A 16,040-nucleotide genomic window follows, 5' to 3' on the forward strand; every position below is an offset into this window, starting at 1 on the left:
CCCCCCGGCGCCCCACGACCTCATCACCCCCCTCACCCCAGCTCTCCCCCCAGGCCCCTCGGTGACGCTGCGGCTCCCCGGGGACCGGGCCGAGCACCCCCTGGCCGGGCTGCGGCTGGACACCGAGTATCTGGTCAGCGTCCACGGGGTGACGGGGGGGAACCGCAGCTCCCCCGCCAGCGCCACCTTCACCACCGGTACGGGGGGGCGGGGAGGGGGGGCAGCAGGGGGGTCACAGGCGGGGGGGGAAGCAGGGGGGCGGAGGAGGTCGGGGGGAGGAAGGAGGGGGGGAAGGGCGAGGGGTGGGGCAGCAGGGGGAGGGAGGGGAAGGAGTGGGGCCGGCAGGGGGGGGTCACAGGCAGGGGTGGGGGAAGCAGGGGAGGGTGGGGGAAGGAGTGGGGGCGGCAGGGGGAGGGGTGGGGGAAGCAGGGGGCGGGGGAGGAAGGGGGGGAAGGGCGAGGGGTGGGGCAGCAGGGGGAGGGAGGGGGGAGGAGGGGGGGCGGCAGGGAGAAGGGAATGGGGTGGGGGGGAGTTGAGGGGGGGTCCCTGTTTCACTCTCCCCTCCCCCAGGGCTGGACGCCCCCCGGGACCTGCGAGCCACCGAGGTGACCCCCCGCAGCGCCCGGCTCTCCTGGACCCCCCCCCGCGTCCCCCCCGCCGGCTACCTGCTGAGCTACGAGACGCCCTCCGGCCAAACGCAGGTACCGGGGACCCCCCAGCCCCTCCCCCATCCGGGCCCCCCATCCCCCCATCCCCCAGCACCTCCTACAACCCCCCCAATGCCCCTCCCCCCGGCTCCCGCCACATCCTCGTCTGTGGAGCCAGGAGTCCCCCCCAGACCCATCGCTGCTCCCACCCCCCCCCACTCACTCCCTCTCCCCCCCCCAGGAGATCCCCCTGGGCGCCGACGCCGCCTCCCACCAGCTGAGCAACCTGACCCCGTCCAGCCGCTACCAGGTCCGGGTGCAGGCGATCCGGGGGGGCCGCCCCAGCACCCCCATCGCCACCTCCTTCAACACCGGTGAGCCGCAGGACGCCTGGGTTCTCTCCCCAGCTCGGGGAGGGGGCTGGGGGCTGGTGGGGGGCTGGGAGCCAGGACTCCTGGGTTCTCTCCCGGCTCGGGGAGGGGGGAGGGGGCTGGTGGGGGGCTGGGAGCCAGGACTCCTGGGTTCTCTCCCGGCTCTGGGAGGGGGGTGGGGGCTGGTGGGGGGCTGGGGTTCTCCGGGGTTCTCTCCCGGCTCGGGGAAGGGAGTGGGGGCTGGTGGGAGGCTGGGAGCCAGGACTCCTGGGTTCTGTCCCCAGCTCGGGGAGGGGAATGGGGGCTGGGAGCCAGGACTCCTGGGTTCTCTCCCCGGCTCTGGGAGGGGAGTGGGGGCTGGTGGGTCAGAGCAGGGGGGGCTGGGAGCCAGGACTCCTGGGTTCTCTCCCCAGCTCGGGGAGGGGAGTGGGGGCTGGTGGTGGGCTGGGAGCCAGGACTCCTGGGTTCTCTCCCGGCTCGGGGAGGGGGGTAGGGGCTGGTGGTTGGAGGGGGTGGGGCCGAGATCCCGGACTCCTGGGTTCCATCCTCTCCTCTCCGCCCCTGGCAGTCTGGCTGAGCTACCCCTTCCCCCGGGACTGCGCGGAGGAGCAGCTGAACGGGCCGGGCCCCTCCCGCGAGGTGACCATCTACCTGGGGGGCGACAGGCAGCGCCCCCTGCTGGTGTTCTGCGACATGGAGACTGACGGGGGCGGCTGGCTGGTGAGTGCGGGGGGGCAGCGCGGGCTGGCGGGGGGAGCGGGGCCGAGGTCTGTCTCTGACCCTGTGATGGAATAGGGAGATTTGTGTGGCTAGTAGGTGAGAGCAGGGACTGTCTCTGTGCTTGGTAGGCAGAGACAGGTCTGCAGCTGTAACATGAGCCTGGCTGGGGGAGGGGAGGTCTCACCTCTGGCTGTAGCTAGACAAAGGGAGGGGGGAGTGGAATCAGTTTTTGGTTTTGGGAGCAGGGTGGTGGGTTTCAGGGGATCCTAAGCTGGGATCCAGGCACCCTGAACCCCCCCCCAGAACGGCCAGATTGAGGGGCCCTGGTTCTGAATCCAAGCTGGGCTGTATCCTGTGTTCCTGTTGTTCAATAAACCTTCTGTTTTACTGGCTGGCTGAGAGTCACCGTGAGTTCAGGAGAGGGGTGCAGGGCCAGACTCCCCCACACCCCGTGACAACTGGTGGCAGCGGTGGGATCGGCGGCACCCCGTGGACGGCGCTTCCTGCAGTAAGTGACTGGGGAGCAGTAAAACGAAGGGGCGATTAACCCCTGGGAGTGTGTGGCCAGAGAGAAGGACTTTGCAGTAACAGGGTCCCCCGGGGGATCACAGCGAGCGATCCCAGGGGCGGAGGAGTCTGCAGCTCGACCCTGGCAGAGAGGTGGTGAGCTCAAGGACTGGCACACTAGGGGTCCCCCTGGAACCCGTGGGGAGCGGCGAGCACCCCAGCCTGCGAGTGGCCAGCAGGAAGATGTATTCCCAGAAGCGCAAGTGTGAGCTGGTGGAGCTGTGCAAGCAGAGGGGGCTGCACTGTGGGAAGCTCACCAAGGCCCAGCTGATTGCCCGGCTGGAGGAGAGAGATCGCAGGGATGAACCGGTCCCTGTCTCTGAGGGAAGCAGCCGGGCAGATGCAGCGCAGGCACCAGTGTCTGTCCCCGCTGGGAGTGGCCAGTCGGCAGGTGAGGGCTCCTCGAGACCCCCCACCCCTAGGCCTAGGGGGAGGGGGAGGAGGAGCCCAGCTACGGAGGGCACCGTGACCCCCCCGGCCAGCAGGGGATCGTCCCGGCGACGCTCGGCCTCCGTGGAGCGCAGGCGGCTGGACTTGGAGAGAGAGATCAAACTGAAGGAGATGGAGATGGAGGACCGGCAGAAGCAACGGGAATACGATGAGAAGGAGCAGCAGCGCAGTCATGAGCTGGCCATGGCCCAGCTGAACAATAGGGAGGCCCCGGCTGCGGTGAGTGAGGGGGGGCCCAAGCCTACAAAGAGCTTCGATACGAACTTCCTGGCCCCGCGTAAGGAGGGGGAGGACATAGACACCTTCCTGACGGCCTTTGAGAATGCCTGCGAGCTGCACCAGGTTGCCCCTGCAGACAGGATCCGGCGCCTCACCCCCTTACTGGACTCCACCGCCGTGGAGGTGTACAGCCGAATGAGAGGGGAGGAGGCGCGGGACTACAACCTGTTCAAAGAGGCCCTGCTCCGCGAGTTTGGGCTGACCCCGGAGATGTACCGGAAGAGGTTCCGGGGTCAACGTAAGACCCGGGAGGGCACATATCTGCAACTGGTCAACCGGGCGCAGGGGTACGCCCGCAAGTGGACAGCCGGGGCCCAAACTAGAGAGGACCTGCTTGACCTAGTCGTACTGGAGCACCTGTATGATCAGTGCCCAGCTGACCTGAAGCAGTGGCTGATGGACCAGAAGCCGGAGAACCCGCAGCACGCAGGCCGGCTGGCCGACCAATACATGGACAATCGGGCGGGGGATGGCAGGGAGGAGTCTCGAGGGAGCAGGCCTGCCTCAACGCAGAGAGAGAGTCACCACGGGACCTCCCAGCGGGGCCCTATGGAGAACCCCCAAAAAAGGGGAACGTCCAGCGTCAGATCCACCCGACCCCCTCGAGGGGACCCACGAGACATGGGCTGCTTCCACTGTGGCCAACAAGGCCACATACGGGCCCAGTGCCCCAAGCTCAGAGACAGACCGAGCAGACCCAACCCGCCGAGGGTTGACTGGGTACAGACCCAATCGGAGGAGGGGCAACGTGCCCAGGAGAGGGGGGCTGGCAGCGTCCCACCTGGGGAGGAGGGAGGAGGGCCCCAGGTCAGCGCCCCTGGGGGGCTGGATGCTCCGGTCCCAAGGGGCTGCTACAGGGTGGCCATGGGGCTGCCCCTCCGGAAACAGTGCCTGGTTCCCCTGGAGGTGGATGGGAAGAAGGTCACTGGGTACTGGGACACAGGCGCAGAAGTGACGCTGGCCCGGCCCGAGGTGGTGGGCCTAAATCGGATGGTGCCTGATACCTACCTGTCCCTGATGGGCGTGAGCGGGACCCCATTCAAGGTACCCGTGGCGAGGGTGCACCTGAAGTGGGGGGTCAAGGAGGGCCCCAAGGATGTGGGAGTGCACTCCCATTTGCCCACAGAGGTGCTAATGGGGGGGGACCTCGAGACCTGGCCCGGCAATACCCAGGGTACCCTGATTGTGACCCGTAGTCAGAGTCGGCGCAGGGCTCTGCACCCTGACAACGGGGAAAGTACTCTGCCCGAGTGCCTGGCGGGGAGGGAACGCCCAGAGACACGACCCAGAGAGGCTGCGGCCTCAGACCCAGCCGGTGAGAGAGAGCAGGTCCCCATCCCTGTCCCAGCTGCTGAGTTCCAGGCCGAGGTGCAGAAGGATCCCTCCTTGCAGAAGCCCAGGGACCGGGCTGACCTCAATGCAGCGCAGACCATGAGGAGAGGTTGCAAGGAGAGGTTCCTGTGGGAGAAGGGGTTCCTGTACCGGGAATGGGCTCCCCCCGGGGAGGTGGAGGCATGGGGGATTAGGAGGCAGCTGGTGGTTCCCCAGAAGTTTCGCCACAAGCTCTTGTACCTGGCCCATGACATCCCCCTCGCAGGGCACCAGGGAATCCGGCGCACCAGGCAGAGGCTGCTACAGAACTTTTACTGGCCTGGGGTCTTTACCCATGTCCGGCAGTACTGCCAATCCTGTGACCCCTGCCAGCGGGTGGGGAAGGCCCGGGACAAGGGGAAAGCAGCTCTGAGGCCTTTACCCATCATAGAAGAGCCTTTCCAGAAGGTGGCCATGGACATGGTGGGGCCTCTCAGCAAGGCGACCCGGTCAGGAAAGAAATACATCTTGGTGGTGGTAGATTTTGCCACTCGATACCCCGAGGCGGTGGCCTTGTCCTCTACCGAAGCAGCCACCGTGGCGGATGCGCTGCTGACCATTTTCAGCCGGGTGGGGTTCCCCCAGGAAGTCTTAACGGACCAGGGGTCCAACTTCATGTCGGACCTGCTCCAGTCCCTGTGGGAGAAATGTGGGGTCCGACCCAGCTGGGCCTCAGCGTACCACCCCCAGACCAACGGGCTGGTGGAGAGGTTCAACGGGACGCTAAAGATGATGCTAAAAACATTCATGCACCAGCACCCACAGGACTGGGACAAGTACTTACCTCACCTGCTGTTTGCGTACAGGGAGGTACCCCAGGAGTCTACTGGGTTCTCGCCGTTCGAACTGTTATATGGAAGGCGGGTAAGGGGGCCCCTGGACCTGATGAGAGACGAATGGGAGGGGAAGGCCGCTCCCGATGGAGAGTCGGTGGTGGAGTATGTCCTGACCTTCCGGGAAAGACTTACCGAGCTCATGGGCCTGGCCAGGGAGAATCTGGCCCGAGCCCAGAGGAAGCAGAAGGTCTGGTACGACCGCACGGCGCGGGCCCGCGCCTTCGCCACCGGGGACCAAGTGATGGTTCTCATCCCCGTGAGGAAAAACAAACTCCAGGCTGCCTGGGAAGGGCCCTTCAAGGTTGTCAAGCAGCTAAATGAGGTAAACTATGTGGTGGAGCTGTCGAACCGGGCTCATCACTGCCGGGTGTACCATGTGAATATGATGAAGCCATATTATGACCGGGGGAATATGGTGTTGGCCGTGTGTGGCCAGTGGGAGGAGCCGGGGGATGACCCTCTAGTGGATCTATTCCCAGGGACAAAGGCTGGTTCCCCCCTGGAGGCGATTCCCCTCTCAGATCAGCTGACCCCGGCTCAGCATGCTGAGATCAGAGGGGTGCTGCAACTGTACCGACAGCTGTTTTCCAACCAGCCTGGACGCACTAATTTGACCGTCCACCGGGTGGAGACTGGGACACACACCCCGATACGCTGCTCCCCTTTTCGGGTTACCGGGAAGACTGCCCAGGACCTGGAAAGGGAGGTCAGGGACATGCTGGCTTTAGGGGTGATCCAGCCGTCCGCCAGCCCCTGGGCCTCCCCAGTGGTGCTGGTCCCCAAGAAGGACGGGTCGATCCGGTTCTGCGTGGACTATCGAAAGCTCAATGCCATCACCGTATCTGATGCCTACCCCATGCCAAGGCCTGACGAGCTCCTAGACAAGCTGGGAGGCGCTCGGTACCTCACCACCATGGATCTTACAAAGGGCTACTGGCAAGTGCCGCTGGACGCAGATGCCAGGCTGAAATCGGCCTTCATCACTCCCCTGGGGCTCTATGAGTTTCTGACCCTGCCCTTCGGCCTCAAGGGAGCACCGGCCACCTTCCAGCGCCTGGTGGATCAGCTACTGAGGGGGATGGAGAGTTTTGCTGTGGCGTATATTGATGACATCTGCGTCTTCAGCCAGACCTGGGAGGACCACGTGTCCCAGGTTAGACAAGTGCTGGACCGACTCCGGGAGGCTGGGTTAACCGTAAAGGCTGAGAAGTGCAAGGTGGGGATGGCTGAAGTATCTTACCTGGGCCATCGGGTGGGGAGCGGCTGCCTAAAGCCGGAACCGGCCAAGGTGGAGGCGATCAGAGACTGGCCCGCTCCCCAGACCAAAAAGCAGGTCCAGGCCTTTATCGGGATGGCGGGGTACTATCGGAGGTTCGTGCCCCACTTTAGTGCCATAGCCGCCCCCATCACTGAGCTGTGCAAGAAGGGGAAGCCGGACAAGGTGGTCTGGACCGAGCAGTGCCAGGAGGCTCTCCAGGCGCTGAAGGAGGCTCTGCTCAGAGGCCCAGTTCTGGCAAACCCAAACTTTGACAAGCCCTTTATGGTGTTTACCGACGCCTCAGACACGGGCCTGGGGGCGGTGTTGATGCAGGAGGATGAAAACGGGGAGAGACACCCCATCGTGTACCTGAGCAAGAAGTTGCTACCCCGGGAGCAGAGCTACGCGGCCATCGAGAAGGAATGCCTGGCCATGGTGTGGGCCCTGAAGAAACTGGAGCCCTATCTCTTTGGGCGCCACTTCACCGTGTGCACCGACCACTCTCCCCTGACCTGGCTGCACCAGATGAAAGGAGCCAACGCCAAGCTCCTGAGGTGGAGCCTGCTCCTGCAGGACTATGACATGGACGTGGTCCACGTGAAGGGAAGCGCCAACCTGATAGCGGATGCGCTGTCCCGGAGAGGGGGCCCCGAACTTCCCCGGGTCACTGGACAGTGACCCCGCTCAGTTCAGTCTCGGAGGGGGGAGAGGTGTGATGGAATAGGGAGGTTTGTGTGGCTAGTAGGTGAGAGCAGGGACTGTCTCTGTGCTTGGTAGGCAGAGACAGGTCTGCAGCTGTAACATGAGCCTGGCTGGGGGAGGGGAGGTCTCACCTCTGGCTGTAGCTAGACAAAGGGAGGGGGGAAGTGGAATCAGTTTTTGGTTTTGGGAGCTGGGTGGTGGGTTTCAGGGGATCCTAAGCTGGGATCCAGGCACCCTGAACCCCCCCCCAGAACGGCCAGATTGAGGGGCCCTGGTTCTGAATCCAAGCTGGGCTGTATCCTGTGTTCCTGTTGTTCAATAAACCTTCTGTTTTACTGGCTGGCTGAGAGTCACCGTGAGTTCAGGAGAGGGGTGCAGGGCCAGACTCCCCCACACCCCGTGACAGACACCCCCCCCCGGACTCCCCCAGGTGTTCCAGCGGCGCATGAACGGCGAGACGGATTTCTGGCGCGACTGGCAGGACTATGCCCAGGGCTTCGGGAACCGATCCCAGGAGTTCTGGCTGGGTGAGTGACTGAGAACCCAGGCGTCCGGGCGGCCCTGCCATCCCCAGACCCCTCCCCCCGCCGAGCCAGGGAGAGAACCCAGGCGTCCTGGCTCCCAGTTCCCCCTGCTCTAACCCACCAGATCCCACTCCCCTCCCAGAGCTGGGATAGAACCCAGGCGTCCGGGCTGCCCCCGGCAGAGTGTGGATAGAACCCAGGCGTCCGGGGCTGCCCTGCCATCCCCCAGCCCCCGCTCCCCCGCAGAGCAGGGTGAGAACCCAGGCGTCTGGGCGGCCCTGCCATCCCCAGACCCCTCCCCCCGCCGAGCCAGGGAGAGAACCCAGGCGTCCTGGGCTGCCCTGCCATCCCCCAGACCCCTCCCCCTGCCGAGCCAGGGAGAGAACCCAGGAGTCCTGGCTCCCAATTCCCCCTGCTCTAACCCACCAGATCCCACTCCCCTCCCAGAGCTGGGATAGAACCCAGGCGTCCGGGCTGCCCCCGGCAGAGCGTGGAGAGAACCCAGGCGTCCGGGGCTGCCCTGCCATCCCCCAGCCCCCGCTCCCCCGCAGAGCAGGGTGAGAACCCAGGCGTCCGGGCTGCCCCCGGCGGAGCGTGGAGAGAACCCAGGCGTCCGGGGCTGCCCTGCCATCCCCCAGCCCCCGCTCCCCCGCAGAGCAGGGTGAGAACCCAGGCGTCTGGGCGGCCCTGCCATCCCCAGACCCCTCCCCCCGCTGAGCCAGGGAGAGAACCCAGGCGTCCTGTCCCCAGGTAACGACGCCCTGCACGAGCTGACGGCCGCGGGGGAGCAGGAGCTGCGGGTGGATCTCCGGGCCGGCGCCGAGGCCGCGTTCGCCCAGTACCAGCGGTTCCGGGTGGACCCCCCCAGCGAGCATTATCGCCTGCACCTGGGCAGCTACCGCGGCACGGCCGGTGAGGGGGACAGCAGGGGGGCTATGTTGGGGGATGGCTGGGGGCTGGGGGGGACCACAGGGGGTCCGTGTCCTTGGGGTGGTTGGGGGGGGCTGGGGGTACAGTGGGGGTTGCTATGTTGGGGGGGTCAGTGGGGGGGTGGCTGGGGTCTGGGGATGGCAGTGGGAGGTCCTTGTTCTTGGGGTGGTTGGGGGAGGGGTGGGGTCTGGGGGGACAGGGGGTGGGGTGTCTGTGTCCTGGGGGGACATGTCCTGGCGGTGGTTGGGGGAGGGGGGCTGGGGGGACAGTGGGGGTAGCTATGTTGGGGGGGACAGGGGGGCTGGGGCGGGGCTGCGGGGACCACAGGGGGTCAGGGTTCTGGCGGTGGTTGGGGGAGGGGGCTGGGAGAGGTGTGGGGGGACAGTGGGGGTCCGTGTCCTGGCGGTGGTTGGGGGAGGGGTGGGGTCTGGGGGGACAGGGGGTGGGGTCTCTGTGTCCTGGGGGGACATGTCCTGGCGGTGGTTGGGGGAGGGGTCTGGGGGGACAGGGGGTGGGGTCTCTGTGTCCTGGGGGGACATGTCCTGGCGGTGGTTGGGGGAGGGGTCTGGGGGGACAGGGGGTGGGGTCTCTGTGTCCTGGGGGGACATGTCCTGGCGGTGGTTGGGGGAGGGGGGCTGGGGGGACAGTGGGGGTAGCTATGTTGGGGGGGACAGGGGGGCTGGGGCGGGGCTGCGGGGACCACAGGGGGTCAGGGTTCTGGCGGTGGTTGGGGGAGGGGGGCTGGGAGAGGTGTGGGGGGACAGTGGGGGTCCGTGTCCTGGCGGTGGTTGGGGGAGGGGTGGGGTCTGGGGGGACAGGGGGTGGGGTCTCTGTGTCCTGGGGGGACATGTCCTGGCGGTGGTTGGGGGAGGGGTCTGGGGGGACAGGGGTGGGGTCTCTGTGTCCTGGGGGGACATGTCCTGGCGGTGGTTGGGGGAGGGGTCTGGGGGGACAGGGGGTGGGGTCTCTGTGTCCTGGGGGGACATGTCCTGGCGGTGGTTGGGGGAGGGGGGCTGGGGGGACAGTGGGGGTAGCTATGTTGGGGGGGACAGGGGGGCTGGGGCGGGGCTGCGGGGACCACAGGGGGTCAGGGTTCTGGCGGTGGTTGGGGGAGGGGGGCTGGGAGAGGTGTGGGGGGACAGTGGGGGTCCGTGTCCTGGCGGTGGTTGGGGGAGGGGTGGGGTCTGGGGGGACGGGGGGGGTGTCTGTGTCCTGGGGGGTCCGTGTCCTGGCGGTGGTTGGGGGAGGGGTGCTGGCCCCCCCTCACTCCCTGCCGCCCCCCCCAGGCGACGCGCTGAGCTACCACTCGGGCAGCGTCTTCTCGACCCGGGACCGGGACCCGAACCGGCTGCTGATCCCCTGCGCGGTGTCCTACCGCGGGGCCTGGTGGTACCGCAACTGCCACTACGCCAACCTCAACGGGCTCTACGGCAGCCGCCGGGACCACCAGGTACGGCCGCCCGGACGCCTGGGTTCTCGCCCAGCGGTGGGGGGGGGCGGGATGCCTGAGTTCTCTCCTGGCAGCGGGGGGCAGGACGCCTGGGTTCTCGCCCAGCGGCGGGGGGGGCGGGGGGGGCGGGGGACGCCTGGGTTCTCGCCCAGTGGCGGGGGGGGCGGGATGCCTGAGTTCTCTCCTGGCAGCGGGGGGCAGGACGCCTGGGTTCTCGCCCAACGGCGGGGGGGGCGGGATGCCTGAGTTCTCTCCTGGCAGCGGGGGGCGGGACGCCTGGGTTCTCGCCCGGCTTGGGGGGGACGGGACGCCTGGGTTCTCGCCCAGCGGTGGGGGCAGGACGCCTGGGTTCTCACACGGCGGGGGGGGGCAGGGAGCCAGGACTCCTGGGTTGGCCCATCCCCGGGGGGGGGATTTAACTCCTTCCCATCCAGCAAGTCCAAACCAGTGGGGAAACTGAGTCACGGCTTGCGCCCAGCGCTATTACAGCCGTTACGGGGAGGGGCCATGCTGGGGGGGTCTCTCACCCCCCTTTTCTGCCCCCCCCAGGGCGTGAACTGGTTTAACTGGAAAGGCTTCGAGTTCTCCATCCCCTTCACCGAGATGAAGCTGCGGCCGCGGCGGGGCTGAGGCGGCCGGACGGACCGACAGACGGACGCGAGGGAGCGGGAGAGCGCAGCACCACCGGGCGCCACCAGGGGGAGCCGGGGCGTCACGAGGAGACCCCCCCAGGGGGCCCTTCCACCCACCCCTCCCCCCTAGGGACCCCCCTTCCCCACAGAGCCCCCCCAATGCTTAATTCCCTCCATACCCCCCCAGCTCACCTAGCCCCTCCCACACACCCCTGCGGGGTCCCTGCTCCCCACAGTGCAGCAGGCCCAGGCTGGAGGGAGCAGCCCAATCCAGCCGGGGCGGGGAAGATGGAACCCAGGAATCCTGACCCCCAGCTCCTCTGGGGCTCCCCTGTCCCCTCCCCAAGCAGGGGACCCGTGACCCCACCCCTGGTGGAGCGACGGAGACGGATGCACCCAAAGCACCTTTATTCTGACTGACACAGCCCGGATGGGCAAGGACGTTGGGGGGCAGAGTTAAGGGGGTTTGCCGGGAAATCTGGGGAGGGCAGAGTTAAGGGGGTTTGCAGGGGGCTGTACAGAGTCTATTGAGCGATATAGTTTATATATAAAAAAACAGCTGAAAATGTTACAAAAAAACCCCAGCGAGTGAGAACCTGTTGGGGTGGGGATAGGTGTGGGGTGGGGGAGGATGGGGGTGGAGGAGGACAGGGGTGGGGCTAGGTGTCGGGCAGGGGAGGATGGGGCGGGGGAGGACAGGGATGGGGCTAGGTGTCGGGCGGGGGAGGACGGGGGGGCTCCCCACGGCCTGGAGGGATGCAGGAGTGTGTGGGGGATGGGGACTGTGAGGGGCTTGGGGGTTGGTGGGGGTCCCTGGGGCACAGAGTGGATGGGGGACAATGGGGGTTGGGGGCTCACTGGCGGTTCAGGGTGGCCAGAGGGTCACTGGGGGGAGGTCGCTGGGAGTTACGGGGTGTCACGAAGTGTGGGGGAGTCCGGCCCTGCACCCCTCTTCCCGGTCTCACAGTGACTCTCAGCCAGCGAGTAAAACAGAAGGTTTATTGAACAACAGGAACACAGGATACAGCCCAGCTTGTGTTCAGAGCCAGGACCCCTCGATCTGGCCTTTCTGGGGGGTTCAGGGTGCTTGGATCCCAGCCTAGGATCCCCTGAAAACCCACCACCCAGCTCCCCAACCCAAGACTGACCCAACCCTCCCCCTCAGCCCCTTTCCTTTGTCTAGCCCCTGGGCAGAGGTGTCACCTCCCCTCCCCCAGGCCTAGCTCATGTTACAGCTGCATACCTGTCTCTGCCTACCAAGCACACAGACACTCCCTGCTCCATCACACCTCTCCCCCCTCCGAGACTGAACTGAGCGGGGTCACTGCCCAGTGACCCGGGGAAGTTCGGGGCCCCCTCTCCGGGACAGCGCGTCCGCTATCAGGTTGGCGCTTCCCTTCACGTGGACCACGTCCATGTCATAGTCCTGCAGGAGCAGGCTCCACCTCAGGAGCTTGGCGTTGGCTCCTTTCATCTGGTGCAGCCAGGTCAGGGGAGAGTGGTCGGTGTACACGGTGAAGTGGCGCCCAAAGAGATATGGCTCCAGTTTCTTCAGGGCCCACCCCATGGCCAGGCATTCCTTCTCGATGGCCGCGTAGTTCTGCTCCCGGGGCAGCAACTTCTTGCTCAGGTACACGATGGGGTGTCTCTCCCGCTTTTCATCCTCCTGCATCAACACCGCCCCCAGGCCCATGTCGGAGGCGTCGGTAAACACCATAAAGGCTTGTCAAAATCTGGGTTTGCCAGAACTGGGCCTCTGAGCAGAGCCTCCTTCAGCGCCTGGAGAGCCTCCTGGCACTGCTCGGTCCAGACCACCTTGTCTGGCTTCCCCTTCTTGCACAGCTCAGTGATGGGGCGGCTATGGCACTAAAGTGGGGCACGAACCTTCGATAGTACCCCGCCATCCCAATAAAGGCCTGGACCTGCTTTTTGGTCTGGGGAGCGGGCCAGTCTCTGATCGCCTCCACCTTGGCCGGTTCCGGCTTTAGGCAGCCGCTCCCCACCCGATGGCCCAGGTAAGATACTTCAGCCATCCCCACCTTGCACTTCTCAGCCTTTACGGTTAACCCCGCCTCCCGGAGTCGGTCCAGCACTTGTCTAACCTGGAGCACGTGGTCCTCCCAGGTCTGGCTGAAGACGCAGATGTCATCAATATACGCCACAGCAAAACTCTCCATCCCCCTCAGTAGCTGATCCACCAGGCGCTGGAAGGTGGCCGGCGCTCCCTTGAGGCCAAAGGGCAGGGTCAGAAACTCATAGAGCCCCAGGGGGGTGATGAAGGCCGATTTCAGCCTGGCATCTGCGTCCAGCGGCACTTGCCAGTAGCCCTTTGTAAGATCCATGGTGGTGAGGTACCGAGCGCCTCCCAGCTTGTCTAGGAGCTCGTCAGGCCTGGGCATGGGGTAGGCATCAGATACGGTGATGGCATTAAGCTTCCGATAGTCCACGCAGAACCGGATCGACCCGTCCTTCTTGGGGACCAGCACCACTGGGGAGGCCCAGGGGCTGGCGGACGGCTGGATCACCCCTAAAGCCAGCATGTCCCTGACCTCCCTTTCCAGGTCCTGGGCAGTCTTCCCGGTAACCCGAAAAGGGGGATGTCATGGGCCAAGTACAGGAGCTTGTGGCGAAACTTCTGGGGAACCACCAGCTGCCTCCTAATCCCCCATGACTCCACCTCCCCGGGGGGAGCCCATTCTCGGTACAGGAACCCCTTCTCCCACAGGAACCTCTCCTTGCAACCTCTCCTCATGGTCTGCGCTGCATTGAGGTCAGCCTGGTCCCTGGGCTTCTGCAAGGAGGGATCCTTCTGCACCTCGGCCTGGAACTCAGCAGCTGGGACAGGGATGGGGCCCTGCTCTCTCTCACCGGCTGGGTCTGAGGCCGCAGCCTCTCTGGGTCGTGTCTCTGGGCGTTCCCTCCCCGCCAGGCACTCGGGCAGAGCACTTTCCCCGTTGTCAGGGTGCAGAGCCCTGCGCCGACTCTGACTACGGGTCACGACCAGGGCACCCCGGGTATTGCCGGGCCAGGTCTCGAGGTCCCCCCCCATTAGCACCTCTGTGGGTAAATGGGGGTGTACCCCCACATCCTTGGGGCCCTCCTTGACCCCCCACTTCAGGTGCACCCTCGCCACGGGCACCTTGAATGGGGTCCCGCTCACGCCCATCAGGGTCAGGTACGTATCAGGCACCATCCGATTTAGGCCCACCACCTCGGGCCGGGCCAGCGTCACCTTTGCGCCTGTGTCCCAGTACCCAGTGACCTTCTTCCCATCCACCTCCAGGGGAACGAGGCACTGTTTCCGGAGGGGCAGCCCCATGGCCACCCTGTAGCAGAACCTTGTGTCCGGAGCATCCAGCCCCCCAGGGGCGCTGACCTGGGGCCCTCCTCCCTCCTTCCCAGGTGGGACGCTGCCAGCCCCCCTCTCTTGGGCATGTTGCCCCTCCTCCGATTGGGTCTTTACCCAGTCAACCCTCTGCGGGTTGGTCTGCTCGGTCTGTCTCTGAGCTTGGGGCACTGGGCCCGTATGTGGCCTTGTTGGCCACAGTGGAAGCAGCCCATGTCTCGTGGGTCCCCTCGCGGGGGTCGGGTGGATCTGACGCTGGACGTTCCCCTTTTGTGGGGGTTCTCCATAGGGCCCCGCTGGGAGGTCCCGTGGTGACTCTCTCTCTGCGTTGAGGCAGGCCTGCTCCCTCGAGACTCCTCCCTGCCATCCCCTGCCCGACTGTCCATGTATTGGTCGGCCAGCCGGCCTGCGTGCTGCGGGTTCTCCGGCTTCTGGTCCATCAACCACCGCTTCAGGTCGGATGGGCACTGCGCATACAGGTGCTCCAGTACGACTAGGTCAAGCAGGTCCTCTATAGTTTCGGCCCCAGCTGTCCACTTGCGGGCGTACCCCTGCGCCCGGTTGACCAGTTGCAGGTATGTGACCTCCCGGGTCTTACGTTGACTCCGGAACCTCTTCCGGTACATCTCCGGGGTCAGCCCAAACTCGCGGAGCAGGGCCTCTTTGAACAGGTTGTAGTCCCGCGCCTCCTCCCCTCTCATTCGGCTGTACACCTCCACGGCGGTGGAGTCCAGTAAGGGGGTGAGGCGCCGGATCCTGTCTGCGGGGTCAACCTGGTGCAGCTCGCAGGCATTCTCAAAGGCCGTCAGGAAGGTGTCTATGTCCTCCCCCTCCTTACGCCGGGCCAGGAAGCTCTTATCAAAGCTCTTTGTAGGCTTGGGCCCCCCCTCACTCACCGCAGCCGGGGCCTCCCTGCTTTTCAGCTGGGCCAGGGCCAGCTCATGTTTGCGCTGCTGCTCCCTTTCCTCGTATTCGCGTTGCTTCTCCTTCTCCCTCTCCTCGAATTCACGCTGCTTCTGCCGGTCCTCCATCTCCATCAGTTGTATCTCTCTCTCCAAGTCCAGCCGCCTGCGCTCCACGGAGGCCGAGCGTCGCCGGGCCGATCCCCGGCTGGGGGGGGAGCTTCACCGGGCCGATCCCCTGCTGGCCGGGGGGGTCACGGTGCCCTCGGTAGCTGCGCTCCTCCTCCCCCTCCCCCTAGGCCTAGGGGTGGGGGGTCTTGGGATGCCCTCAGCGGCCGGTTGACCACTCCCAGCGGGGACAGACACTGGTGCCTGCGCTGCATCTGCCCGGCTGCTTCCCTCAGAGACAGGGATCGGTTCATCCCTGCGATCTCTCTCCTCCAGCCGGGCAATCAGCTGGTCCTTGGTGAGCTTCCCACAGTGCAGCCCCCTCTGCTTGCACAGCTCCACCAGCTCCCACTTGCGCTTCTGGGAATACATCTTCCTGCTGGCCGCTCGCAGGCCGGGGTGCTCGCCGCTCCCCACGGTTTCCAGGGGGACCCCTAGTGTGCCAGGCCTTGAGGTCACCACCTCTCTGCCAGGGTCGAGCTGCAGACTCCTCCGCCCCTGGGATCGCTCGCTGTGATCCCCCGGGGGACCCTGTTACTGCAAAGTCCTTCTCTCTGGCCACACTGCCCCAGGGGTGAATCGCCCCTTCGTTTTACTGCTCCCCAGTCACTTACTGCAGGAAGCGCCGTCCACGGGGTGCCGTCGATCCCACCTCTGCCACCAGTTGTCACGGAGTGTGGGGGAGTCCGGCCCTGCACCCCTCTTCCCGGTCTCACAGTGACTCTCAGCCAGCGAGTAAAACAGAAGGTTTATTGGACAACAGGAACCCAGGATACGGCCCAGCTTGTGTTCAGAGCCAGGACCCCTCAATCTGGCCTTTCTGGGGGTTCAGGGTGCTTGGATCCCAGCCTAGGATCCCCTGGAACCCACCTCCCAGCTCCCAACCG

At 65.7% G+C, this 16,040-nt stretch overlaps 2 protein-coding genes across 3 annotated transcripts in view; one reads left to right on the forward strand and one right to left on the reverse strand.

Moving 5' to 3' along the window:
• The window catches only part of TNXB (tenascin XB), a 94,759-nt gene extending 83,456 nt beyond the window's left edge, over positions 1-11,303 (forward strand). For both annotated transcript variants that reach the window (XM_044983765.1, XM_044983766.1), the window contains 8 exons: positions 54-197; positions 571-701; positions 889-1,021; positions 1,587-1,738; positions 7,632-7,728; positions 8,476-8,637; positions 9,942-10,105; positions 10,655-11,303. In XM_044983765.1, the coding sequence (XP_044839700.1) occupies positions 54-197; positions 571-701; positions 889-1,021; positions 1,587-1,738; positions 7,632-7,728; positions 8,476-8,637; positions 9,942-10,105; positions 10,655-10,735 (1,064 nt within the window). In that variant the 3' untranslated portion in view covers positions 10,736-11,303. The remainder of the gene's footprint in view (positions 1-53; positions 198-570; positions 702-888; positions 1,022-1,586; positions 1,739-7,631; positions 7,729-8,475; positions 8,638-9,941; positions 10,106-10,654) is intronic.
• The window catches only part of LOC123345793 (endothelial zinc finger protein induced by tumor necrosis factor alpha-like), a 1,203,704-nt gene that overhangs the window by 258,986 nt on the left and 928,678 nt on the right, over positions 1-16,040 (reverse strand). The gene's annotated exons all lie outside the window — the stretch shown is intronic.

Source organism: Mauremys mutica, chromosome 12 (genome assembly GCF_020497125.1).
Source record: "Mauremys mutica isolate MM-2020 ecotype Southern chromosome 12, ASM2049712v1, whole genome shotgun sequence".
NCBI classification, from domain to species: Eukaryota; Metazoa; Chordata; order Testudines; family Geoemydidae; genus Mauremys; species Mauremys mutica.